The sequence below is a fragment of the Canis lupus genome, chromosome 6 (assembly GCF_011100685.1).
Source record: "Canis lupus familiaris isolate Mischka breed German Shepherd chromosome 6, alternate assembly UU_Cfam_GSD_1.0, whole genome shotgun sequence".
Lineage (NCBI taxonomy): Eukaryota > Metazoa > Chordata > Mammalia > Carnivora > Canidae > Canis > Canis lupus.
Window position 1 is genome coordinate 13003834 of NC_049227.1, and position 25610 is coordinate 13029443.

At 58.1% G+C, this 25610-nt stretch overlaps 2 protein-coding genes and 1 long non-coding RNA gene across 10 annotated transcripts in view; 1 reads left to right on the plus strand and 2 right to left on the minus strand.

Moving 5' to 3' along the window:
* Positions 1–107: 107 nt before the first annotated feature.
* Positions 108–11111, minus strand: AP5Z1 (adaptor related protein complex 5 subunit zeta 1). Of its 5 annotated transcripts, none has more exons than XM_038539580.1 (17): positions 11023–11111; positions 7676–7813; positions 7233–7419; positions 6643–6787; positions 6358–6470; positions 5765–5933; positions 5258–5398; positions 4934–4971; positions 4692–4854; positions 4038–4216; positions 3373–3515; positions 2936–3076; positions 2109–2220; positions 1861–1958; positions 1241–1373; positions 942–1156; positions 108–694 (listed from the first exon to the last, which is right to left on the minus strand). In XM_038539580.1, exons 1-17 carry the CDS (start codon positions 11094–11096, stop codon positions 424–426), a joined length of 2460 nt encoding a protein of 819 aa, XP_038395508.1. In that variant the 5' UTR covers positions 11097–11111; the 3' UTR covers positions 108–423. The 5 variants fall into 5 exon arrangements, with proteins under 5 accessions (XP_038395508.1, XP_038395510.1, XP_038395512.1 ...); XM_038539582.1 differs by lacking the exon at positions 11023–11111 and adding an exon at positions 10584–10705; XM_038539584.1 differs by lacking the exon at positions 11023–11111 and adding an exon at positions 10380–10538.
* Positions 9281–15497, plus strand: LOC106558890. Of its 4 annotated transcripts, XR_005360654.1 has the most exons (4): positions 9336–9642; positions 9895–10099; positions 12021–12259; positions 12795–15497. It is a non-coding gene; the product is annotated as an uncharacterized LOC106558890 (long non-coding RNA). The 4 variants fall into 4 exon arrangements; XR_005360656.1 differs by having other exon boundaries at positions 9281–9741; positions 12021–15497; XR_005360655.1 differs by having other exon boundaries at positions 9283–9642; positions 9892–10099; positions 12021–15497.
* The window catches only part of FOXK1 (forkhead box K1), a 67955-nt gene continuing 57835 nt past the window's right edge, over positions 15491–25610 (minus strand). Inside the window, exons 6-9 of the mRNA XM_038539585.1 lie at positions 24894–25060; positions 24519–24803; positions 23471–23695; positions 15491–22859 (exon numbers count right to left, since the gene is read on the minus strand). Coding sequence (XP_038395513.1) covers positions 22594–22859; positions 23471–23695; positions 24519–24803; positions 24894–25060 — 943 coding nt within the window. The 3' untranslated portion in view covers positions 15491–22593. The remainder of the gene's footprint in view (positions 22860–23470; positions 23696–24518; positions 24804–24893; positions 25061–25610) is intronic.

Below are 25610 nucleotides of genomic sequence, written 5' to 3' on the forward strand. Positions count from 1 at the left end.
CCCAGGTGCCTGCCCCAGCTGGGGGGTCCCCACCTGCCCTGGGCCAGGCCTCCCAGCCCAGCGCATTCCCCTGTATGGGGCCCTCTCCCCTGCTTTGTGCACACCGGGACCTTCTAAAAGACCTTTATTGTAGCTGGATCTCTTCTTGCCCCCAAACAAGGAGCAGCCAGAAACAGACCAAGCAGCCCCCATCTAGCCCCAAATGGAGTGAGAGCTTGAGTCAGACCTGTTTCAGCACAGCTCAGTGCACGAGAAACACAACCAGAGGAAGGTGTGCATGGGACAGCCGTGTGACCCACCCCAAGCTCCTCCCCGGGTCTCACACCCCTCCTGACGGGCCCTCTGGTTCTGGAAGCCGCAGTCTGGCCCTAATACAGGGCTCTTATCTGCAGCCCAGCCAGCCTCCACTGGGTCTTCATCCCTTCACCCCAGCAGGAGGCCTGCCTCCTTCTCCACCAGGCGACTGACGGTGCGCAGGGCCAGGGGCAGAGCCGTGTTGGTGTCACGGTGGTAGCGAGGCTCTGACACCTCAGCACTGGGCGTGAGCACGAACTGGGCCACGCTGGGCATTTTCAGCAGGGTAAGCAGCTCGGCGGCCCGTGTGCAGACAGCCCCCGCGTCCTCCCCACAGCGGTCGGAGCTCGGGGCTGGGTTCTGGGCCAGGCTCCTCATCTTTGACAGGAACAGAGAGACCCTGAGGATAAGGATCCCAGTTGGTGAGCTGTGGATGCACCCCTCGTGGGACAGCCGTGGCCTCCAGGCTGTGGGGCTTCGGCTGGGAGAAGTGAGGCAATGAGGATGCTGCCCACACCACCTGTGTCCACGTCACCCTCGTGCTGCCGGCCATGGGCAGACCCTGGGGGCCTGGGAGATATCCCAAAGCCATCTCCCCTTCCCCAGGGGGTGGCATGCAGGTCTCCCCCATGTGCCCCATCCTGTACCTGGGAATCAGGTCTTGGCTCCGGGAGGCCAGCTTGGTCAGTGTGGTCATGAGCACTGTGATGACCCGTGGGGGGCACTTGGGAAGGGTGGCAGATGGGCGGGACTGGGTGACTTCGAAGAGCAGGGCCTCAAGGGCCTCAAAGAATCGGTTGATCTGCTCCACAGTACACCGACGGTCCCAGGACACGGACAGATACTCGCCGACAGCCCACACCTGGGTGGGGATAGAGCCTCAGCCCTCTTGCAGGCACCCTGGCTTGGGAAGGGGCAGAGGCGGGGTGGGGCGGGGAGGCCTTACCACAGCCGTGAGCATGGTCTCTCTGCTGTGGACGCTGCTCACACTCCCCACGAACTCCAGCAGCTCCTTAGCCAGCTCGACCACCAGTGATGGGTGCCGCGCACACAGGACCAGGAACTGTGAGCTCAGCACCCTACCCGGGGAGGACATTGGTGGGCGGCCACCCCCAGGCTCCAGACTGTGGCCCCCAATCCAGAACCAGAATCAGGTGGGGGTGGGGGGAGCCTCTGAGCACCAGGTGGAAATGGTCTGTCCTCTGAAAGAACCCACAGCCCACTGGGGAGGATGCTGAGACTGGCGAGTGGCGTGGGCACAGGCCTGTGTGGATCAGGCCTTCTGGAAGGGGGACGGATGGTCTGGAAGGCTCCTCAGAGAGGGACTTGGGCCATACTGGAGGTTACAGAGCTGGGGCAGGAGGGATGCACACGGGGCCCATCTGGACTGGGAACAAGGAACATGAGCAGCAGCTTGGCCCGGGGGTGATGCTGGAGGACAGGAGATGTGCCACAGAGAGCTGGAAGGGGGTGTAGCCTAGGGGACGTGGGGACTCAAAGCTGCAGCAGGCTGAGCGGGAGGCCGGGGTGGGGGCAGGAGGGTCGGGGAGGCGGTGATGCACCCACCTGTGCACATGGGCCTCATACTGGGGGACCTGGTAAAGGGAGTCGCTTCTCTCCAGGAGCAGCAGTGCCAGCTGGTTGCTCAAGGCCCCATCAGCAAACTGGGGTGAAGAGAGAGATATATACTCAGGCCCCTTCCCGGTGCCTCTTGCTGATCGGCAGCGGGCTCTTCGATCAAGGACACAGGCTCTGCAAAGGTCCACGGCAAGCCCCCTTGGCGTGGGACTGAAGGATCCCAGAAGTGGGCTCACCTGGGTCACAGCTGAGAAGAAGGCCTGGAGCAGGGTGGGCACGGCCTCGGCGCACTGCACCACCCGGGTGAGGCTGGCCAGGGGCTGCAGCAGCTGGTGGAGCGGCGCCAACCTGCGGGGCACACGGCACATCCCCCTGAGCACCTGCCCACCTGCTCCCCGGGGCCCATGGGTGCGCTCTCCACGCATCCACAGTTGGCTGGTGCTTGAGGGGAGAAAGGACGGGGTCATGGTGCCGTGGCATGGACCCAGTTCTGAACCCGCCTGCACTGCCCTCCTGGGACAAGGCCACCCTGTCACCATGCCTGCTGCCTCCTGCTAGAGCCTTGCTCCCGTCATCAGCCACTGGCCACTCAGGGCAGTACTGCTCCCATGGGACATGGGGACGGCTCACACGGGGTCTGCAGTCGGGATGCCTTGTTCCAGTCCTGGCCCTCCCGCTCCTGGGAAGTGCTACCCCTTGGTTTCTGCAGCTGCAGGATGGAGTCACCACAGTGCCTTATCTTGCAGGGTTGTGTGGACCACATCAGGGAGCTGGTAAAGAACTGAGTGGGAGGCCCGAGTCCAGCGAGCACCCACGGCATGGGTGGTGCCTGCCAAGGGTGGGGGGCGACCGCAGAGGCCCCTTTGGGCCAGAAGGCACAAGGCCGGGGGGCAGATGTCCCCAGACAAGTCTCACCCACACTGAGAATGGGCTCTGGCCACACATATAGCCCTGTCCCAAGGCTTCAGGGTGCTCTCCTGTCCTACCTGGGCCCAGGGGATGCTCAGCCGCAGGCACCACCCCCCCAACCCGACCAGGGCCCCCCGGCCCAAGCGGCCCCTACCTCTCCGTGGTTCCACTGGCCGTGGCACGCAGCAGGTGCTGGAGGAGACCCTGGAACTGTGGGTCCCGGGAGGCCTCCAGGCAGCTAGGGTTCCTGAGGGAGACATCCCACAGTGGTCTTTCGGCTGCAGCTGGTGACAGCCTGCAAGCAAGCAGATGCCTAAGGCCGGGCTCCGGGGTGGAGAGACTTGACTCCAACCCTCAGGAGAAACAGAGCAGTCGTCACTGTGTCATCACAGCACCCTGAGCCAGCGATGAGCCTCAGAGGGATGGACCGGAAGGGGCCTGGGACCCAGTACCTGCAGGGTGGGGTTCTACCGCTGTGTGAGACCCGCCAGAGGCTCCAAGGCCCAGGGTATGGGTGCTCTCGTTGGGGCAGCTCACGAACAGCAGGGGATGGGGAGGGGACCCAGGACAGTTGTCACCGCCGGGGCTCACCTGAGCTGCAGGTCCAAGGCCGCAGTGAGACAGGGCAGGTCCAGCAGCGCGTGGAGCATTTCCACGGCCGTGCCCGAGTCCACCAGTGATGGCAAGAGTGCCACGAACTCTGAGGTGAGGGCTGGGCTGTTCCAGGCCAGGAGCTGCGGGGACGAGCTATGCTCGGTGGGAGCCGGGAGGGCCCCCATGGGGCAGGGGAGAGCCCCTTGGTCCCACCCACGGCCCCTGGGCCATTGTAATCTGTAAAACCCCCTGCCCCTGTGTTCGCTTCGTAGCAATGATGATTTGCGTTCATCACTGTTTTTTCTCTAACAAAAGGACTGAGGCTCCAGCTGAATTAGCAAAGCCCACACAGTGACAATAGCCAGTCACAGACACACATCAAAAGTCAGCAGCACGGAGGGCTGAGCCCAGCAGGCAAGGCTCCTGCATGAGAGGAGCCTACAGGGCAAGTTCTAGAATAAACTGCAGTTGGGCCCAGCAGGGAGCTCCCCAGGGTGTGATGCACAGAAGCATCCTACCACCCCCCACCCCCACTCCCTGGTGGTCCCTGGGCCCTCTGCCTGCAGCCCAGGCCACCTCCCGGGAGGGAGGAGCAGGGAGAGGGGCGCTGCATCCCCACCCTGCCGGGCCACCCACTCTGGCCTGAGCACACCGGAGCATGCCTTGAAGAGGTTGGGGAAGCTCCGTCTGAGAATGTCAAGGTTCCTGCCAAACACGGGAAGGCTGTCCCTGCAGAAGCAGACAAACTCGAAAGCCAGCATGGGGCTGTGGAAGAGCTCGCAGGGTATCCTGGTGAACAGGTGCTGGAGGATGGCTTCTGAGTCCACGGCGGCCGCCTCCCCTGAAAGGCAGCGGCGGTGTCAGGACCCCAGCAGAACGTCCCCGCCTCCTTGTGAGGACGGCTGGCTAGGGGCCCTCGGAGTCCTGGACACCAGGCACCCCAGGTGTCCTTCCTCCACAGGGAAAACTTGCCACGCCACAGCCTGCTCTCCCTGGGAGTCTCTGGCGACAAACCAATCCCTGAGTCACACAGTGTGGAACCTTCTTTGGAATGTGCTGGATTCATGGCACCTTCCACAAAACTCGCGTGCACTCTCGTGGCAAAGAGTTCTAAGATCAGTGTGAAGCTGCCACAGTTCAATCCACTACATGACCCATTTAAACACCACCCTGTTTGGTGCTAACAGTCCATTAAAACGACGTGGCTCCACGAACAAAGGAAGAGGAGCAACAAACAGGAACAGAGAGGCTGTGCTTCACCTCGAACCAGAACAGCATCTGGACCCTGAGAGACGGCGCGCGAGACAGGAGCTCACCATGGTTCAGGAAGAACTGCGCGATGGGCAGCAGCGCCCGCACCCGGGCCGGGTCCCCGCACAGCCGTGCGTGCAGGGCCTTCAGGCAGGACAGTGTGCGGTACAGGAAGGATGGGTCCTGCCGACAGAGCACGTCCAGCAGCAGCACAGCCTCCACCAGGCACTGTGGGGCGGGCACGGAGTCGGGCTCGGACAGAGCCACGGGGGTGAGGCCCGCCCCGCCCGGCCTGCCCGGCACCTACGGCTTTCTGCAGGTCCGAGTCCCCCTTCCGCAGGGCTCCTGGGGGAGGAAGAAAGTCACCTGGTCTCTGGTCACCATCAAACAGTGAGCAGGACACACCCTGTTCTGGAAGCTCCAGGAGGACACGGTGGCAGGGAGCAGACCAGCAGAGGGCGCCCCCACCCCAAGGGGACGGGAGGCTGGGCCAGACGCTGGTGGGCTGGGGACAGGTCCTGCCCGATGCCCAGATCCCCGGGCTTAGGCCTGGAAGCCAAAGGCCCCCCTGGGACAAAGAGGCTGCCCAGGCTCCGGCGCCCTCGGGGTGGAGCATGACAGCAGGACTCACGCCGCGTGCTCTGCTCGATGAGGCGCTGGCAGTACTCGAAGGCCTTCTCCCTCAGCCGCTCCTGGGGTGGCAGCAGGTGGCTGGCGGTGGAGGTGGCCGACAGCACAGACAGGGTGGAGCCCTCCAGCTCCGACTTGTCGTCTGGAAGAGAGGGGGGCACTCGGAGGGCACTCGGCCTGGCCCATCCAGGGGCGTGAAGGGAGCCCCTGCGGCAGGCCACCCAGGCCTTGCCCCGCCGGCCCCCACCGTCACCCTCACCAGATGCCCCATGGAGTACAGGCATCCCACCTCCCCCGGAAAGTCCACCTGTCTACACCGCTGCAGAGAAGGGCTTTGGTGAAGCTCTCTGACACCCTTGTTGATGTCTGCCCTCAGTGATCACCCCGGCTTCTCCTGCATGATGGGGAAGGGCCTCCCGGTGCCAATGAGGCTCGGCCAGGGCTGCCAGCATTCCCCCAGGGCACACCTGGTCCTGCCTCCCTCCTGCTCCCCTCCCCTGTGTCCCACCTGTGTCGGGGCTGCTGGGGCCCCGGGGGCTGCTGTGTAGCAGCCATGCCCGGAGCATGGAGAAGGCCTGCACATTCAGCCACTGGTCCTCTGTGAAGTGCTGGCCCGTGGACAGCACAGTGAAGAAATCTGTGGCCACCGCTCCATCTACCTCGGTGACAGGGCCTGGCTGCAGGAGGTAAGGAAGGAAGGGCGGGTCGTGGGGGACCTGGGCCAGGGAGGTGCTGGGGGCCAGGGAGGTGCTGGGGTCCAAGGCCAGGGGGCGCCAACAGGCTCACATGGGGAGGCTGTATGCCTGGCTCTGCCCTCACACTCTTGTGGACTGGGGGGCCCCCATGAGACATATAAATGCTGGCACCTGAGCTGACACGGTCCTCTATCAGGTAAGTGACCCTTGCCAGTGGGATTAGCACACATCACAGGCTGGGGGCTCGACCCTGGGGACCCAGAGCCTACCCACACAAGTGGGGAGGGATCATTCTGGAACCAGGGCAGGTGGAAGGACAGGAGGAGCTGAAGGGACCCTGGGGCAATGCTGGCCAGGATAGCGAGGGAAGCTCCAGGACATGGAGGTTCTGAGTCTCCAGGCTCACCTGCCGGGCTCTGGGTGCAGAGAAGAAGCCTCCGGAAGTGTGTGGGACCCCTTGCTGGACGCTCGCATAGCGAAGCCAGTCCACCAGCCTCTTGCTGAGCAGGTTGGTCTGGTCTATGGATGGAGAGAGGCAGGGCAACGTGTGGGAAACAGTCAACCCCGCAGACTTGCGCCACAGGGGCATGAGCAGGTCCTTCTAGACAATGAGCACTAGACAGTGCTGGGTCCTCAGGCCTCCCCCACCACCTCTCCACCATCCCTCCTCTAGGGAAAAACAGGCGACTACCTTCATGGAGGGTGTGCGGGGCCAGGTGGGTGACCTTGGACACAACCGGGAGCAGGTGCCTCAGACTGGGCCCCTCGGGCTGCCGGCTCTCAAGGACTCTGAAGGCGCGCTGGCCCACGCTTCTGACCTCTTCCTTTTTGTCACCCTTCAAGTGCAACACAGGGGGATCATGAAGTGGTGACCTGCCTGAGTGGGTGAACGACAGGTCATCTGGTCTGAACACATCTGGGATGGGGCTGTAGGCTGCGTCTCTACAAGCATCACTGTTTCCATGATGCTACCTCTTATGTCCAGGAGTGTCCCCAGAGCAGTCTGAATTAGCCTTCACGGAGCCCGGCCACCTCCCCGGGAACAATGGGGGCAGACCAGGAGGGGTCAGGGGAGGCTGGTACTTCTCCTTCCAGAAGCATCCAGGTGCAGGGTGTACTGGCACGCCAGCAGCACCCACAAACACAGTAGAATGGAAGGGGAGGTGAGGTCAAGCCAAGCCTGCGCATGTGGCAGGTCCGTGTCTGCACCGGGACCGTGCACTGGCACCCCAGAGCCACCAAGAACAGGACGGCCCATCTGAGCAGCGATCGTCACCTCACCTGGGCCAAGAGCACAGAGGCCACCAGGCTCAGCTGCCGGCTGTTCTGGACGTGGTCACAGGACAGGTTCAGGTCATCAGAGGGTGACCTCTCTCTCAGGATGGCAGTGCAGAGAAGCTGGAGCTGCTCGGGGCACTTGGGCGCGCAGAGTGTGGTCTGTAGCAGGTCCACGCAGGTCTTCTCCAGCCTGGGAGGACAAGGCTGTGTGGGTGGGTGGCACATCACTGAAGGAGCACCCACCCCCAGAAGCCCCCGGGGACCCCCTGGCAGGCAGGAAGAGCTTTCTGTATCTGAGGGCCATTGGTGCGGCTTTCCGAGGACAGAAGATGCCAGGGCCCGACGCACGTGTGTGCCAACCTGCCAGGTGCGGACAGGCACCCACCGCAGCCTCACGTGCTGGGAGCCTGGCCGGGGCCTGCATCCCCCAAGATCATCACACTTACTTCCTCTTGTATTTCGTGGCTGACACAATGAGGAAGAGCCTCTGCAGGGCGTCTACAGCGTCGGGACCCAGTTCCTCCTTCTGCAGCAGCTTAACGACCCGGGAACAAAATTTCTGCAGCTCCTCATCCTGGATCCCTCTAGACAAAGAGCGGGGCATTGGCAACCTGGTGTGGGGGCACCCAGTCAGGGGAACCGGAAGTGTGGCCCTGAGCTATGACATAGTGGCTCTGGGACTGCAGAAAACCCCCACACCACGGAGCACAGAAGCCTGGGTGTCCTGTGGGAAAGTGAGCCCAGCCCCCACAGCTCCTCTCGGGGACAGTCGCTGGCTGGTTACCTCACCGGGCCCCTCCGTCAATGGCACCCGGCCATCGCCCGGTCACTGTCCCCGCTGCCAGGCAGGAGACCCCCACTCCAACAGTTATAGGGGACCCCGGTACGGAGACACCACACCTGCAGATTTTTGTTGTTGCCAGAGTGGAAGAACTAAAACTGATTGATTTTAAGAGTCAGAATGAAGGGCATTTTAGTCCTAAATAAGTTGCTTTTCAAAAGATTCCTTCCGTGAGCCTTTTGCTTCTGGGAACAAGAGTGAGATCGGCTATATTAAAAAGCAAATATTTTTTGCCCTTATATTTGTAAATATTTATACCAAACAATAAGTAACATAATTACTTATCGTAACATTTACCGTTTAGTTAAGATGCATCTATTGAGCATCTATAGGTAAGATATCCAACAGTCTCAAAATGGAAACCTGGGTTTTTAGGCTTCTGTTCCAGCCAAAAGGCAAGACAAGACAATCAGCCCAGGAGACACGGTATTAGGGACTTCTAGGGGGGCTCTCGGAGGGTCCCCTCACCCCTCTAGCCACGGCTGAGATCCACTAAACCCAGACTAGACCAATCAGACACTCGAGCTCAGGAACCCAGAATTTTGAACCCAGACAGACAGGGAGCTCCAGCCTCGGGTGACCAGCACCTGGGGCTGCTTCTTCCATTTCTTGTTCTCACTTGAAGGCTGGCAGATAAACCTCAATGAATCCCCCACTACTTCTGGTGTCCTCCCCACCTCCTATCCCATTTTCATTTTCCTGGTACTTGACACAGCCACAGTTGGACCTGGTGACTTACAAACACAATAGACACAATGGGATGAGGACACAAAGACAGGAGGCCTGGTCAGGTCTGTTCCTCACCGGGCTGCTGACACTGAGCGGGGGGCCACCAGGCCGCCTCAAAATAACACGAAAGACTCTTTCCTAGAATGGTGGTACCTCCCATCCCAGTGAATCCCTTCCAGTACATTCTCTAAATTGTGGCATTCTTTCTAAAAGGCCAATCTGCTCAAACCTTTTAATAGTTTGCCTTTGGACCCAAACTCCTATGGACAGTAACAATGCCTGCAGGGTCCTGGGCCCTCCTTACTTCTCAGAACCACCGGTCCTGTTTCTCTTGCTCTCGGCCCTACCTCTCCCTCCCTGGTTATCTCCCACACAGAGCCTCTGATCAGCAGTCTTGGGCTTCTGGAAACCTCCCCAAATTTGCTGCACACCCCTGTCCACCCCTTCTCCAAGTCCCACTTCCTTCAGTTAGTCTTCAGCTCACAAAAGATGCTTCTGATGGCTTTCTCCATCCTTGCTTTCATCTCCAGAATGTTCAGACACTAAAATTCACTCCCAAATCCTAATTCCGGAATATTAGCAGATTGTTCTAGAGTACCCCCCCGCAATGGCAGGCTTAGTTAGGACAGAATACTGTGAAAACCAGTAAGACCTAACTGAGGGTGATCGGCTTCCCTCAAGCCCTAAAGGGGCGAAATTACACAGGTTACGTGGATGTGGGACCCTATACGCTACCCTCAATCTGCCCACTCGCCCACCCGAGACAGAGGGAGGCACGGGAATTTAGATGGCGAGGGGTCATTCATTCTGCCTTTGATTCCGCAGACGTGTGGCCCGGAGAAGGTGAGCTGTAGAGGGGTAAGCCCTGTGACGTGGCGTTCTGGGTGGGTGTCGGTTTCCGTGGGTCTCTTGGCAAGAACACGGGGGTGAGCGTGTTGAGCGGTGAGTGAGATGCTGCTGGTATTTAAAGATACCTATTTTCACTTAACACAACCCCTAAATTCACATGAGCCTGAGTTGTAATACTGGAGCTTGAACACTGGGATCTCTGTCCCACGGTGAAAGAGACGAATCCATGAGGCGCTCTCCCAGCAGGTTTTTCAAGGGTCATTTTGACTGCAGAAGATTTCTGCGCCGTTCACGGCCTTCAGAACCTAATCTGCATTCAAGATCTCGATTCCACGGAGTTACAGCAGCCACAACCATCCCGGTCTTTCCCCATCAATTGTTCCAGGTGCAGATCCAGTTCGCCCTGCGCTCGTGGTTCCGACTGCTTTTTCTTCTACACAAGTGGCACCAGGTCTTACCCTGTCTGATGGACGGCGGCGGGGGGGGGGCCGAGCCTCCACCTTGCTTTCTCCCACGGGTGAAAGCAAGTAGCTCTCCTCAGTGGCTCATTGACCGAATGACTCCCCCAACTTCTCTTCTGCCCCAGCGCCAAGGGAATGGCACCACCCAGAAAGCCAGAAACCCCATCTTGCCCTGTTCCTCCTCCTGTCTCCAAGTACCTCTCCGGGCCCCGCGAATCCTACCCCTGAATGGTTACTGTATCTGCCTACTTCCCATCCTCATGGCTCTACCTAGCCGTGGCCCAGGGGCTCATTGGAGAGCGACTGAGGAGGACAGGGGCTGCCGACCGGGCAGGGGGAGTCCGGAGCGAGCTGCGGCCGGGCCGGGCCGGGCCGGACGGCGACTTCCCACCCGATCTAACGCACGCGCAGGAGAGCGATCCCCGCCCCCCGCCTCCGCCCCCCGCCCGGGGCCTCACGGGGAACCCGGGCCACCTGGCCTGGTGCAGCAGACCCTCGGCCCCCGCCGTAAACATGCCGCCGCCGCCGCCGCCGCCGCCGGGAGACGCCGCCCCGCCGCTTCCGGGGCGCGTCACGTGCCGCGTCACGTGGGCGGGGCGGACAGGCCGCCGGCCAATGGGCTGTCGGGGGCGGGGCCGTCAGCGCCCCGGGTCGCCCTGCTTCGCTGCGGACCCCGGAGCCTCGGCACCCTCGGGTCCCGCGAGACTAGGACCGGGACCTCGGCACCCCGGGACCCCAGGCATCCCCGCGGGCTTCGGGCCTCCGGGCGCTAGTAGGAGACGGTTCGTCACCAGCCCCAGGGCCATTGCCCCGCGTCTAGGTTGTCTCCTGGCCGAGGGCCGCACTGCTGTGTGCAGCTCCTCTGCTCGGTACGACTGGAAAACAGGACCCGAGCCCTGGGGCGTGGGCTCACCCGTGTCTGGCAGTTTGCGGGAACAGCTGAACCTCTTCGTGGTGTTTTGTTTTCTTTTGCTTTGAAGCTCTCATGTGTTTAGTTTGGCTGTACTGCTGCTGTTACAAGCCCTATTCCCTGCCCATCCTGACCACAGGCTCGGAGGCGACAGGCGCGAGCCCTCCTGAAAGATGTGTTGGCCACAGTATCCCCGCCCGCCGACCGCCTGGAGACCCGGGCGCCGCCAGGCGGTGACAAGCGTGCACGGCGATGCTGTTACAGGCTGAACCGGGCAGGCCGGGCGCGGGAGGAAGGTTCCGGAGGGACGGGAGCCTCAGCGGGGCCTCAGCGGGGCCCACAGGCTGTCAGACCTAGGGAGGGGGAGGGGGCAGGCGGGCAAAGGTATGAAGGCGGCACTGCGGGCCTGCTTCCCGGGGCGTGAATGCACCTGATGGGGGTCCTGATGTCTGGCAGCAGGATGGACAGTGCATGGGGTGGCCCCGGGAAGAGAGGGAGGTCGCCTGAGCTGGAGCTAGGTAGAGCCATGAGGATGGGAAGTAGGCAGATACAGTAACCATTCAGGGGTAGGATTCGTAGGACCTGGAGATGTATTTGGAGACAGGAGGAGGAACAGGGCAAGATGGGGTTTCTGGCTTTCTGGGTGGTGCCATTCCCTTGGCCCTGGGGCAGAAGAGAAGTTGGGGGAGTCATTCGGTCATTGAGCCAGCAATGACTGGGTCCCCTCGCTGTGCTAGGGAGTGTTTCAGGTTCTGGGGACAGTGAGCAGGGGAGGCCAGGTGGACTACGATCAACAAGTTGACAGTGATCAAATAGGCAATACACACCTCAGCCTAGTAGTGGGAAATGGCAGGAAAGGGAGATGAAGCCCAGGAAGCGCAGGCAGTTGGGTGGTGGGCAGGGGGGTGGTAGGGAGGTCAGAGGGATAAGCAGTGAGGAGACACTTAAGGTGGGAGATGGGGCCGAAAAGACCAGCCAGGTACTCACCTGCCCGAAAACAGGACTTGGTGGTTTTGAGATGCCCTGATGGCACCCAGGAGGCATGGAGGGCGACCGGCCTGAGGAGTTAGAGGCGGGAGCCACAGAGTGACAAGGAGCAGAGCTGAGCTGGGAAGTCTGCTACAAGTGGTTCTCAGGGAAGTCCTGCTGCTTGCCCAGCACTGCACATACGCAACCTCGTGGAACCTGTGGAACGACTCTGAGCTGAGTTGAAGGATGAGTGGACTGAGGCTAAAACCAGGTAAGGTGGCCAAGGTCACACACCTGTCAGTGGAGAAGCGCACTGAGCCAGCAGCCGGACCCCAGGTTGGCACTTGCAGCTGCACTGCCCCCCCCCCCCGCCCTGTCCTCGCCCAGTGGGGAATGGCCAGAGCAGTGGGAAGACATTTAGGAGACTGCAGCACTGAGGAGGTCAAGTCCCAAGAGCTGCTGGGGCTGCCCTCTAGGTACTGCAGAGCTGAAAGGGAGCAGGCAGTGGGGAGACTGGTGGAATGGGGGCCCAGAGTTAGGAGGAGAGGCCCAAGGTGGCCAGCCCTGGCTGTGCTGCAGACACTAACTACAGTCGACTGCCCTTGTCAGAGCGTTTGATGATGTTGGCAGGGACAGGAAGCGCCCTCCTGCCTTCCAGTCCCTTGTACTGAAGGAAGAGGCTGGCAGAGCAGAGGTTGGCATCTCCTCCAGCCATGTCATCCGCCCCCCCCCCCCATCACAGACACACAGGAAGTTGGGTGTGAAGCTGCCAGCCCGTAGCTTGATAATGACCCATGGTTTTGCAGGGAGTTGGCTGGTTTACCTGGGCTGTGGCATGCACAGCAAATCCGCATTGAAACCTATGAAATCTGAGACCTGGAAAAGAGTTCAAATACTAGTTTCATAGCCTAAAAAGATGTTTATTAAAGTAAAGCATATATGAAGTATACAGATTTCAAGTGAACTCCAGGATCTTTCCCATTAATCAGTGGTATGCTCCTAAATGTTTCACTGGCTCACTGGGGGGCAGAGGGGCTGTGCTTTTGATGATTTCCATGTGTAAATACTCCCAGATGGCAGATTTCAAGCTGCCAATGTGACGTCACTGAATCACCAGGAGAAATCGTTCAGACAGGAGGGATGGGAACAGGCGGAGAGCTCAGCTAGAGTCCAATAGTAGTAAGGGATGAACCGTGTACTCATTACCTTTGTTTTTCATGTAATTTATTTAATTGGAAGTTTATATAATTACATTTTTTTTTAAGATTTATTTATTCATTCATGAGAGACACAGGCTGAAGAGAGAGGCAGAGACACAGGCTGAAGGAGAAGCAGGCTCCACGCAGGGAGCCTGACGTGGGCCTCAATCCCGGGTCTCCAGAATCAGGCCCTGGGCTGAAGGTGGCACTAAACCGCTGAGCCACCCGGGCTGCCCTAATTACAATTTTAATACTGGCTTTAGCAGCTGGCTTCCCCAAATTCTGGAAATGTAGCAAGCAGCCCTGGCCAGCTGACCCCAGCCCGTGTGGCCCTGTGCAGAGCAGGGTGGGCCCTTCCCACCTCCCCACTGGCTCCTGGCACCTCCTTCTCTCAGCGTGGGTCAGCTCTGCCTGTTTGCACTTCATACACGCGGGACCCTGCAGCATGAAGCCGCCTCTGTGGCTCTTTCCCCCGACACCGGGGAGGACCACCCGGGTGGGGCTATCAGAGCCGTCCGCCCTTACTGCAGTGTTCTGCTGAGCAGCAGACTGTAGGAGCTTATTGCCACTTGGCCGTTCTGCTGTTGGTGAATACGTGGTTTGTCTCCCCCTCTGGCGGCCACGAACACTGCTGGAAAGTGCAGTCTGCCTTTGGTGGGGGTGTGCCCTCCCCATGCTTCAGTACAAACCCAGCTTCATGTGGTGGCTTCAGTCCTACTGGGAACTTAGCTGTGTGCCGGGACCATCCTCTCTCTCCTCGCTCATGCACACCCCAAGCATCTTCCCGGGATTAATAATACATGATGGTTTCTTACAAGATTCACAGTTGTGTAAAATGTTACCTTAAGTTCTTAATATTCATTCATTCATTCACTCATTCATATTTTAAGTGGGCTCCTCGCCCAACATGGAGCCCAACGAAGGGTTTGAACCGACGACCCTGAGATCACAACCTGACCTGAGATCAAGAGTCAGAAGCTCAACCAACCGAGCCGCCCAGGTGTCCCAATCTTACTAGTGGTCTTGCTAGTGAGAAACAGTTGTCTTAATTAAAACCCAAGCCTAAAAAGCTGCATATTGCAGAAAGATGTTAACTGGCTTCACTGGTAGCTCATGAGACTTAATATTCTCTCTTGCTTATTTGGCTAAAATCCTAAAATGTACTGTCAATACTGCGATAAGGTTTACCATTGGAATCTGACAGTGGCCGTGGGGTAGCCTGAAGGAAAGTATATGCAAACTCCAGCTGCAACTGTGGGCATCTGTAGAATCTGGAACAGACCAGACCAGTTATTTAGCTCCAACAGGCGATGAGTCGGGGACAAACAGTAGAGAACTCTGACAAAAGATGTGTTGCTGGCGGGATCCCCGGGGGGCTCAGCCGTTGAGCGCCTGCCTTCGGCCCAGGCCATGATCCTGGAGTCCTGGGATCGAGTCCCGCATCGGGCTTCCTGCGGGGAGCCTGCTTCTCCCTCTGCCTCTCTCTGTGTCATGAATAAATGAATAAAATCTAAAAAAAAAAATAATGCGTTGGTGGGAAGTGCACTTTTCTATGAGAGCCGGTCAGGGATTTTCTGCGGCAGAGGCACACCCTTCTTATGACAATGTAACTGTAAAGCCATTGGGCCCTGCAATTTCACCACAGCTCACGTGCCATGGCCCACGTGATCCACAGAACACTTTGAGGCAGGGGCGCCCATTCTGCAGGTGAAGAAATGGAACCCCTTGCAGGGGAAAGCCCCCCTGCCCCCGCCCCAGCTGGACTTTGAACCCAAGTCTGACTGCAGAGTCTGGGCTGACCACATTTGCTATGTTGCCTTCCACTTTGCCCCCAGTACACGGAACAAGCGAGGTCTCAGAGACAACGTGCACAAAGGGGCAGAAAGTCTCATGGAGCTGAGTGCCGGCAGGAGGGACCCATGTCTGTCCTGGGTCTGCTTCTGGTGGGTGCATGGGCCCACTCATGGAGGCAGCTGGGGGCAGTGTGGCATCCTTGCTGTCAGTGCCCAGGAGCGGGCTGAGGGACCACTGGCTCCTCCACGTCCAGGGCCAGATGTGAGGGGTCTTCTCGTCCCTGGGGCTGCAAACACAGATTTGGGGAATTCACTGGGGCTCAGAGAGGCCAGGAAATCATGGGTACCTCCCAAGTGCCATAGGAGAAAGCACACCTTCCCCAGTGAGGGCCCCTCAGGTCAGGTGCCCCCGTGCCAGGGAGCGCAGAGGGGCCACGTGTCCAGGGGCCTGCCCCTCCACCCGTCTGCCCCCCCAGAAGCCACTCATAAGGACCACACAGAGCCCCAGGCTCATTTCTGTAATATATAATTTTATTTCTGGTTATAGAAACAAATGCTAAGAGGAGAAACAGAACTTCCCCATCCACATACGACAATTTAATAGATAAAAGAACAGTTAAAATAAATGAAAAACAAAAAGTAGAAATTTTAAACTTTGTTATAGCTTTAAAACATTAACGTCTGATACAATTAGAAATCACATTCAGATCTCAAACTTTTAAAAAAAAGTATGGCTCCTCATTAAAAAAATACTGTATCCCATTTGAAATGAAAACACAGGCGGGCCCAGCTGCTATGGGGCCTCTCATCTTTCTGGGGATGGGACCGCTGGCTCCCTGCCACCTGTGGGGGCGTCTGGGTCCCCTTGGGCTTCCCGGAGACTGACGCACGCACAGGGGGCAGGAGCCTGCAACACGGTGGGGCCTCCAATCCCGTGCGCTGGTTTCCACTGTATGGGGTACCACCGCTTTTAAAGCACTGATTATTACACGTACTGTGGAAAATACTTTAGACAGCCACTGTAAAAAAAAAAAAAACAAAAAAAAAACGCTCTCACACGCGCACACACACGCACCCCTAACACCCGCCCCCCAAATTATCTTTACAGGAGAATTACCGGCAGGTAAGGAAAAAAAAAATCTCAGTACTGGTTCAATCCCTTCTCACGTGGGCCGACCTCTGGGGCACGAGGGTTTGCGGGACATGCACAGCTCAATGGGGCTGAACTCGGCCGACCCAGGTGGGAGTCGGGGGCACACTTCTGTCTCTCTCCTCCCTGACCCCCATCCTGAAATACAGACTGAGCCATGTAAATTAAGTGTATGGGTATCCAGAAAGCCTTCTGGAAAGGAAGCTGGCAGGGAAGCAGGGAATGGCCAAATTTTAAATGTTTGATTTTAAATCCCATTTTAATGGATTAAAAAAAAAAAAAAAAAAAAGATGTGGTGGGTCAGTTAGCAGAAACTCAGAGGCTAAGAACTTAAAAGGCCACAGGCCCAGTCTAACATCCTCCACACCAGTTACCTTCATGTGCAGAAAACTCACCTCAGAGTCCCAGGCCTCATTCCAGCCCAGCCAGCTCGCTCAGCATTTAGGGGACAGGTCGGCATGTGCCTCGTGACTCGGGGACATGCCCCAGCAGTGGGGCCACCTCCCTCCCAGGCCTGCCCCCCTGCTGGGCACTTTTCACTATTTCTGACACAGAGTAAGCCATCAATAAATATTTAGATGAATCAAATGAGCAAACTGTTCCAGAAAAGATTCTTGAATAGATAAGCCAGAATTCTTCCACTTGTATTTGACTCTTAAAATAATGGTTGGAACAAAGAGGAGAGAGCCATGTGGAGACTCTCCTGCCCGAGAAGCAGGTGGGAGACTAGGGGCTGCAGGAGGTCACCCCCGTGCAGATGGCCACCCCCGCTGGCTCCCTGGTTCCTGCTGCTCACACCTCCCAAGTGAGCCTCAATGACAAGTAGGTGCCAGGACTAGATGAAGTGCTTTGTGGGGTTTCTCCTTAGAAACAGAGATGTTCTGCTCACTCTTGGCTGAAGTGGCGAGGGCCAAAACTAGGGGTTAGGAGAACGAAGAAACAGGATCCCAAGTCTCACTAATTCCGAAAAGATTTTCATTTCAGTCCTGTGTAAAAATGCAGTGCAAACGCCAGGCCCTGATGGTAGGCAGAGCTTCTGTGGAAGTCCTGGCTGTGGCTGACTATAGGAGGGCCACTGTCACTAACTGGCTGGGCTCCAGCATCCCAGGGACAAGGCCTGCATCTCAGGGCCAAAGCAGCCGGTCCAGATGGGTAGACGTATCACTGCCACGCTGGAGGCACAGGCCCATCAAGCTCTGAGCAGCAATCCTTCGGACTTCCCACCTCCTTGTAGTTGCCTTGTACTCCTGAGAACTTTCCCACCCCCCACCCTGGGGTGTGGGGGGAAGCTGGTCTAGGCAGCAACCCCATTGTGCCCGCCCCCTCCGCCCCGCCCCACACTGCAGGCCTGGCTCCCAACACCTCTGTGCTCACCGCCCAGGTTGTGGTGCTGATGTGGGGCTGCACTGCGGTGAGCCTGGGCCCCTGAGCACCTGAGCACCTTGGCAGGGACGGTCCTGCTCGGCTGGTGGCCCGGGCTGGCGGCTCCTGCGGGCTGTAGGGTAGCCAGGAACAAAACAATGTTCCTTAAACACAGTCTGTGCGGTGGGCCTGTTGTACATCAATTCGGAGGACATGCTCATGGCTGCATCACAAAGTCCCATCTCGACACCAGGACAGCGGAGGTGGTGGCCACCCCGACCCAGGCCATGGCCCACTCTTGGCGCCACTGGCTGCCCATGCCCACCGGGGCTCCCGCAGACGCCCTGCACCCACCCAGCCGGGTCCTGAGCATTTAAAACCTCATGCGAGAATCGAGGCCTTGGGAAAGGACTCAAAATGAAAAGGCTTTATAAGAGGGGAAACAACTTGAAAACAATGGACAGAAACTGGGCAGGGGACGTCCGCGCCCACACCTGTGGCGGCCCCGCCGCAGCGGTGCATCTGAATAACTTAAACTCTCAGCAAGCACTGTTACTATTGCTCCGAAGCAGAGGTATCATACGGGCGACTTGTGAGGGGTTATGGGAAACGTCCTCTCCTTTAGGTCACGCTGGCAATGGGACTGTGGTTGGGGGCTGCCAGCCTGCAGCACACCTGCTGCCCGGGCCTTCCACCTCGCAGCCCTGGCTCCTGTCACAGGCACAGCCTCACAGCCTGATTCTAGAATGAGCAGCACACTCACTACGTACTTGCCCGGAGACAGGAGCCCTTGCCGGGGACCTTACATCCTTCCTCCCTGAGGCGCAGGGCTGGGCCCTGGGCTCCCATGACATCCCACATCCCACATCCCACACACAGTAGCTCAAGGGCAAAGTAGAATCTGTGGCATTTGGAGAACAGCACATCCCGACCCGCACCCACTGGACTGACTTCTGTGCTCCAAGAACTCAGGGGATGTTGTTTCCTCTCTGATGCTTTCTCACATTCAACTAGGTGCTCCTTCCTTCACGTGAGGCCTAGTTTTTGTTCTATTAAGAAACTGATCTCAAGGCCAAAGGCAAGCCTGCTCTTTCTTCTCAACTCTGAATGGCTCACAAGAGGGTTTCTGCAGAGGGGACTTGTGTTGCTCCCTCTGGAGAGGATGGAGCCCTCTGAATGCTCCATGAACACCTGTCCTCAGAGGCAGGGAGAGACTGACCCAGTGATGCTCGTGGGCTCAAGCCAATCCTCCACCAGCCCCAGTGAGGAGCAGAAAAGGGACCAGGAGGTCCCCACGGAACCCTTTGGGGTCAGGCTGCCTGGGGCAAGGTGGAACCCCCACCTTCCAGCCATGGCGACACCCCTGGCCCTGAACTATTCTCTCCTACTTTGAGAATCACAGAATACTCATTTTATCAACCCAGAAAGCCTTTCTCATCTTCTCAACTTGGCCCGGTTCTTAAACAAAGAAAAAGACAAACAGTAGCCCTCAAACATGAACCCACCCGACGGAGAACGGAAAGCTGACAGGCGAGACAGTAGGCACACGGACCCTGTTCCCCGGCACTGGCCTCGTGCTGCGCTGCACGGTGGACCCAGTGATCGGTCCTGTCGTCCTCAGAGCATGGGGCAAGGCTGTGTGCCAAGACAATGGGCTGTTCTGGGACACGTCAAACCTCACCATGGGATGCAAGCTCCACAATCTGTAAGAATTTACCAAGAAAGTGGAAAAAGGACAGTGTGTTTGATTCCTAGCAGCGCTGTACTGGCCTGTCCTCAGCAGACGCTGGTGTGCATCACCTCGGAGGGCGTCAGTGTGGAACAAAGATGTGGACAGCTTGTGAGATCCACCCTGGGTGCCAGGAGCTGTGTCCCACACTGCTGCACCCACTGGGCCCTGGGACACCAGCGGTGAGCTCTGGTTACCAACCCTCTGCCTCCCAACACCAGACCAGACTGTCTTGGTGGAAAACGCTCAACTACTGAAAAGTAATTACTTTTGTGACTTCCTTCCTACATAGGGAGGGTGTTTTCCTGTACCTGGTGCTGCTAAACATGGTGACAGGTAAGCAGGAGAGAGAGAAGAGGTACCTGGGAGCCGGGTGGAGAGGGCCTGCATACCCTGGGTCACAGCGCAGGAGAAGGTGAGCCCCTCTCAAAGCCGCACACTTGGGCCTAGCTGACCTCTTCACACACGTGAGCCCCTTGGTGATCAAAGAGAAGGTTCTCGGGCCTCTGGGGCCACAGTGACACCAGCATTGTGCCAGAGTGGACCTATTTCCACTTGTTCTAATCTCGGCGGGGGTTGGCACACCCTCTATAATCCAGAATCTGAGGGCTGCAATTCTTTGGTCACGGCTGGCCTCTTGGTTCCAGTTTGGAGGAGACCATCCCCTGGCCAGCTCTGGGGCACAGCCCTTTCTGCTGTGAGGTGCATCTCCCTGAGGCATGGGCCACCCTGGGCCTTTGGCTACCAGTCCCAGGACAAGTGGTGGCACAAACCGGGCCTGCTATCTGGTCAGATGACCCTGGCCCCATCCAGAAGCGCGCTGTGAACACAGGGTGGCCATTCCCGCAAGGCCCAGCCCCTCTCCACCCCCCTCCCCGCCCTGCACCCAGCCTGAGCTGATCCCACAGGGTCCCCTTCTTGGTCCCAGCAGGAGCTAACAAGGCACAAGCTCTCCATGGGGCAGAGTACCACCAGCCGACATCCAGACCTCCCTGTACCCGCTTCTCCTGGAACCACCACCCGAATAGAGAGCAGAACCATCACCAAAAACGAGCAGAAACCAAAACACCTCAAAGTTGGGAGAGCAAAGGGTCAGTGCCAGACTGACCCAATCAGGTGAGGCCCTGACATGTTTCTGGCAGCCAACTGTCCTGTGTTCTCTGCAGAGGGCGCCAGCTTTCCTATGGAGACAAACCCTGGGCAACGCCCCTCCGAAAGGACCCTGTAAACGATGACGGTGGGAGGGAAAAAGCAACAGGCCCCAGGGTCAGACCCTCAAAGGTGAGGCCCTTGGCAAGGAGCCAAAAAACCTCTGTGCGTGCCACTGCATCCGCCCAGCCACTCGCCCTCTCACGCACACAGCAGCTGATGCAAAGGATAGAGTTGCTAGAACAGAAAACATTGACGTGGAACAGAGTGAGATTTCTCATCCCCAAGGACGGCCAACGTCACTGAAGGCAACAGGTATGGACTTCACAGAAGAGCTCTTTTCCCACTTAAAGTTGGGTGCCATAGAAACGACTGGTTTGGGGCCTGAGGAACACCAGTACAGGCCTTGCCCTGGGCTGGGCAGGAGGCCACTCTGCACTTGTCCCCAGCAATGGACACCCTGACGACTGTGGCAGCAAGACTCGTCTGGTCACACCCACCCTGGCCTCCGATGAGCTCTGGCTGTCGCCAGGGCAAGTTTGCATCAGCCAATCCTGCCCAAACGGCCTCGAAATTGTGTTCCACAGTTTCCCTTTCGTTCTGAGCCAGTACCTGACCTGATCATTGAGGCCCACTCCTCCTCTTGGGAGCTTTAAGGGGGCTGCACTCTTTCGGGTGCTGACATCAGGGCACAGTGGGGGGCAGGCAGCTTGGTCGGTGGGAGACTAATGCTGAGGACAGGCTACTTTCAGGAAGAAAAACCATCCCTGCTGGACTTCTGTGCAGGGCCTGTGGCTGCCGTTTCAGGCAGTGTCCATTGCCAGAAAAATTGATGCCAGATGCCAGCGTGGCAGCCAAATTTAAAGTCACTTTTCACAGACGTGCTTAACATTTCCTGAGAATGTTCTCCAAGAGGAGCTGAAGAACTATAATCTGGATCCCAAACAGGGCTAATAATCAGGCAGTGTGGGCTCACCTGCTCTGCTGACAGCTCCAGCAGCATGGGGCATCTACAAGTGCAGGGGTCCTTCCCTGGGGGAGCTGGGGTCCTTCCCTGGGGGAGCTGGTGTCACTCGCCGGGTCACGTGGCCAGGTTGCAGGGAAGACCAATGGAGTCATCAGGAGCTGAACGCAGGGGTGGCGCGGCCACTGCTTACCAGAGGACTGGTGCTGCAGGAGCAGGAGACGATGTGACTTATAGCAGGAGGTATGTGTTGGGCAGTAAAGCAAGTGTGACTTGGTGACAACGGTGGTGGGAGAGGCCTACGCCACTGCTGCGCATCCCACGGCATTCAGGCACCGGGGCCTCAGGCCTGCAGAGGACGCCGGGCTCGCCGATTCCTGGTTTTGGAGCCTCTGGACCAGGGACTGCCGCTCCTCACCCAGACGACTTTCTGCCCCGAACACCAATCCAGGTGGCCGTCAATCTTTCTTGAAGTTAGCAGACAGAGCGGCATCACCAGCTCTTCACGGGATTAATGCCAGTAAGCAGCCCAGACATACAGCTGGTAAACTGCCCATAGGTGCTGACCTCACAAATACATGTTGCCTTCTGTGTTTCCATCTCAGGTTTATGATTAAGCCTCAATTTGTTTCAACAAAACAAGAAGTACTTGGGGTCCAAAGCCAAACCAGAGCTCCCGCCCCCCCCGATTAATGCCGAGACTTCTATGTCACTATTTTAGGGCGAAAACCCCACAAGACAGTCTGAGCTTTGGCAGTTCCTGCCTCTCTCCTGCCTCCTCCCGCTCTGCCGCAGACAGGACTCATGCCCCCTGCCGGCCCTCCCATGCACGGCCTCTGTGCCTCGCCGCGGCTCCGTCTGTCCTCTGGGGGTGGGGGTGGGGGTGAAGGCTGCTCCGGAAGCCTTGCCTCTGCTCATGGCCCGGTTGGCCTGTGATCCAGTGCTGGACCACAGGCCTGGGAGAGAAAACGGTGTAAGGGAGAAGGAAAATAAAAACAAGCATTCCTGAATCATACAATCAGCTGTCTGAACTTGTTTATGTGTTTTGTTTTAAACCACAGCAGGGGCAGGAGACAGAACAAGGAGGACGAGTGTGTCCGGGTGCAGGCAGGTGGAGGCCGTCCTGTCCGCTTGGCACGTGCGCAGGTCAGCATGGAGCCTCCTCGTTGCGGTCCCCAGGTGGCAGGAGGCCAGCGGTCAGGGCCCGGCTCCAGAATCCCTTTTGGCGAGCATCCCACTCGGCCCACTCGCAGGCGACTTCACTCCCCGGTTCCCGGTCCCTGCGGGCCAGCAGCTGCAATCACCCCGGCCTGCGCCGTCACAGTCCCACTGGGCTCCTCCACACGCGACCTTTTGACCTCGGGCTCCCCGGTGGAAGAGGCAGAGGTGGCAGCTGTGGCTGGGGTTGCTGGGGTGGCGGCTGCCGCTGCCGGCTCCTCAGGCCCCACCTCGCACACCCGTGTGACCACCACTGGCGTGGATGAACTAGCCTGGGCCGCCAGGAGCTGCAAGGGGCTCGTGAGGGCTAGGAGTGGAGGAAAAAGAGATTTGCATTGGGAATGGGTGAGGACCAGCACTGGCGTGTCCTGAGCACACGCAGAGGTGCTACACCAGGGCCACGTAAACTACACAGGACCCTGGCTCCCAGCATGCCATGCCCACCCCCCTCAGGCTCCCACTGCAGCCCTGCCTCTTGTACCACACCCTCCCTGCTCTGACCCTGCTACCGCCTGAGGGGCCTCCCCCTGCTGCTGCTGCATTTGCATCCCTGCAGCTGGGGGTGGGTGGGGGGTGGCTCTCACCCTTACCTCTAGCAGGTTTAACCCAGGCAGCCTGCTCTGAACTATCTTATGCAAACTGAATGCCCCCTGCCACCCTTCCTGCAGCTGCACCCCTGCCCACCTCTGACCTCTCATCTGACCCAGCAGGGTGTGAGCTCTGGGACATGGGATCTGCCTCTGCTGCAGGGCTTGTGTCTTGGCCTGAGCACAGTGCTCATGTGGTGCAGATGCTCAACAGACCCACCGCAGCGGGGGTGTAGGGGGGTCACAGATAGAGGGGACATGTGTTCTTGTGCTGCAGGCACCACGGGCAGAATGGCGGGGATGAGCTGAGCGGGCATGGGCAGGGCCTCACCGTAAGTGCTGCCAGCTAAACTGTTCGTGGGGACCGCATGCTTCCCGTTTTGAGTGACGGCCCGGACAGGGAGGTGGTGCTGCCCAATGGTCACTGGTGTGGCCGGCTGCAGAATGGTGACCGTATGTCCAGGGACCCCTGGGGCCATCTGGCTGGCCACGGTCTGGATGACGCGGCTGGCAGCAGGGATGGTGGCGAACGCGATGGTGGGCTTCTCTTCCAGGCCTACGGGGAGAAGTATATCAGAACCCCGTCCGCCTGACGTGGCCCGGAAGTCGGCTTATGGCGGAAAGGTTCTCAAGCATTGACGCCAAAGAAAAAACACTGCTCTCAAAAGAAAAATCCCACTAAAGAAATATATTTGAAACAAAAGGCAATCAGTAGGGCTAAAGAGAAACATTTAAATACCTTGAACTTTAACCAACCCAAAGTTAATCAGAGAAAGAAAACGTTATTCAGGAAAGAAAAGATTTGTGCTTGGAACCACAGTCTTTCTCTGAAATCCTTCATTGTTGTGACGTTAACGGGCTGCTGTAATGGGGTCAGTGGATGGAGGCCCACAAGCCCAGGAGACTGTGTTCAGCTCAAGGGCTTCCGCTTGGCTTTTGCCATTCTGGCTGCATTTTCAGTACTGACCCTGTGACCCCTTGGGCTTAAGATGCCCAACGTAGGAATCTGTGGCTACTTTTTATTTTTTTACATGATTTCTTAGGACTTCCACTGGGGGCTCCAGAGCAATCACTCTCTGGACTGCAACGATAAGTCCACTACCCAGTGCTGTTACCTCGAGGGCTGTGCGTACTTGCAGGTGCCACCACCCAAGGAAGGTGCGTGTCAGAGGGCAATTGGCATGGATTTAAAAGGACATATGCCCCAAAAAGCAAGTAGCAGGGAGGAGAGGCAGTAGTCTGAGAACTACTGGTCCCCAGAGATAGTCCGTGGCCCCAGCACGGGCTCTGTAGCCCCATGGCCCAGGCTGCAGGGCTAGGTTCCAGAGACCAAGGACGGCCTTACCCATCCCAGCCCAGTGCACGCATGAGCATGTTACCTCTGGCCTCACTGCCCAGGTCCAGCACAGCTGTGCCCGCCGCTTCATGGGCAGCCCCTGATGAGGCCTGGCTGGCGAGGATGTACCCATTGGCAGAGTTGGCGGAGGTGGTGACCACCCTGAGCATGGTGACAGGGGGAGCCTGCTGCACGACGTGGATGGCGTGGCCTGCTGGCTGCTGTGCTGTCACTATGGACGCTGGCATGTAGGCCACGGGCTTCGCCACCAAGCTGGGTGGTCGAGGAGGCACAGCCATGATCACTGGTTGGGCACTGACCGGAGAGCCTGTGTGAAGAAGGAGCATGACCACTGAGGCCTGTGGACTCCCGAGGCTCCATCTTGCCACACCGGATAAAGGGACAAGACCATTCTTACCAGGTGCACTTTGGGAATACCGATACTCTGGAACGGAAGCTAACTTTGACCCAAAGTCAGGGTCGTGTGGAATGGGTGAGCCCTCTCGAGACAGGCACTCTGGGGTCTGCAGGCCACTAGAACGAGGGGACATTAGCCCAGGGTGAGTGGGTGAAGCTGGAGCACTCCTGAGAAAAAAAGAAGAGAAAGGACCATCCAAGTAAGTAAACGAGGTAAGAAACTAAAGTGTCGAACAAAACATAAACATTGTAACATCCATCTTACATGGCACCTCTGTCAGCCTTTCCTGATGCTTCTGTCCTCACGAGGCATTTCCAACACTAGCGTAATGTTCCATGGTGACAATGAGCTACCCGATAAACAGAACAGCAGCCAGGCACTGAAAGCCCCAGTAAGTGGGAGGACACTGCATTATTTGTGGTTTCCCAGCAAAAGCCACAACCCCAAGCATTTACTTCCTGAAGGGGACCAGCCAGTCTTCCACAAAATGGGCTCGGTGTTACATTAAAAACATAGGCTTTGGGCACACAGCTCTTCATCTCCCACTGTCACTGTCTGCCTAGGTTCTCAACCAGAGCACTGTCATCCAGCTCATGCAGTGAAGGCAGGCCTGCAACCGGATGCACAGCAGGGGACTCACAGTCCCTTGAACAGAACCCTGGGGTCAACACAAATCCGCAGAGGTGGGACGCCGGGGCTGCCTGGAGAGAGCAGTCC

What these genes read in the sequence shown, in the direction of transcription:
- AP5Z1 (XM_038539580.1), bottom strand. Translation starts at nt 11,096, where the DNA reads ATGAGAGCTTCAAAGCAAAAGAAAACAAAACACCACGAAGAGGTTCAG. An exon ending in CCGCAAACTGCCAGACACGG is followed by an intron (nt 7,814 to 11,022) that starts GTGAGCCCACGC and finishes CTCTTTGTCTAG; the next exon opens with AGGGATCCAGGATGAGGAGC. An exon ending in TATGAGGCCCATGTGCACAG is followed by an intron (nt 1,374 to 1,860) that starts GTGGGTGCATCA and finishes CTCCCCGGGTAG; the next exon opens with GGTGCTGAGCTCACAGTTCC.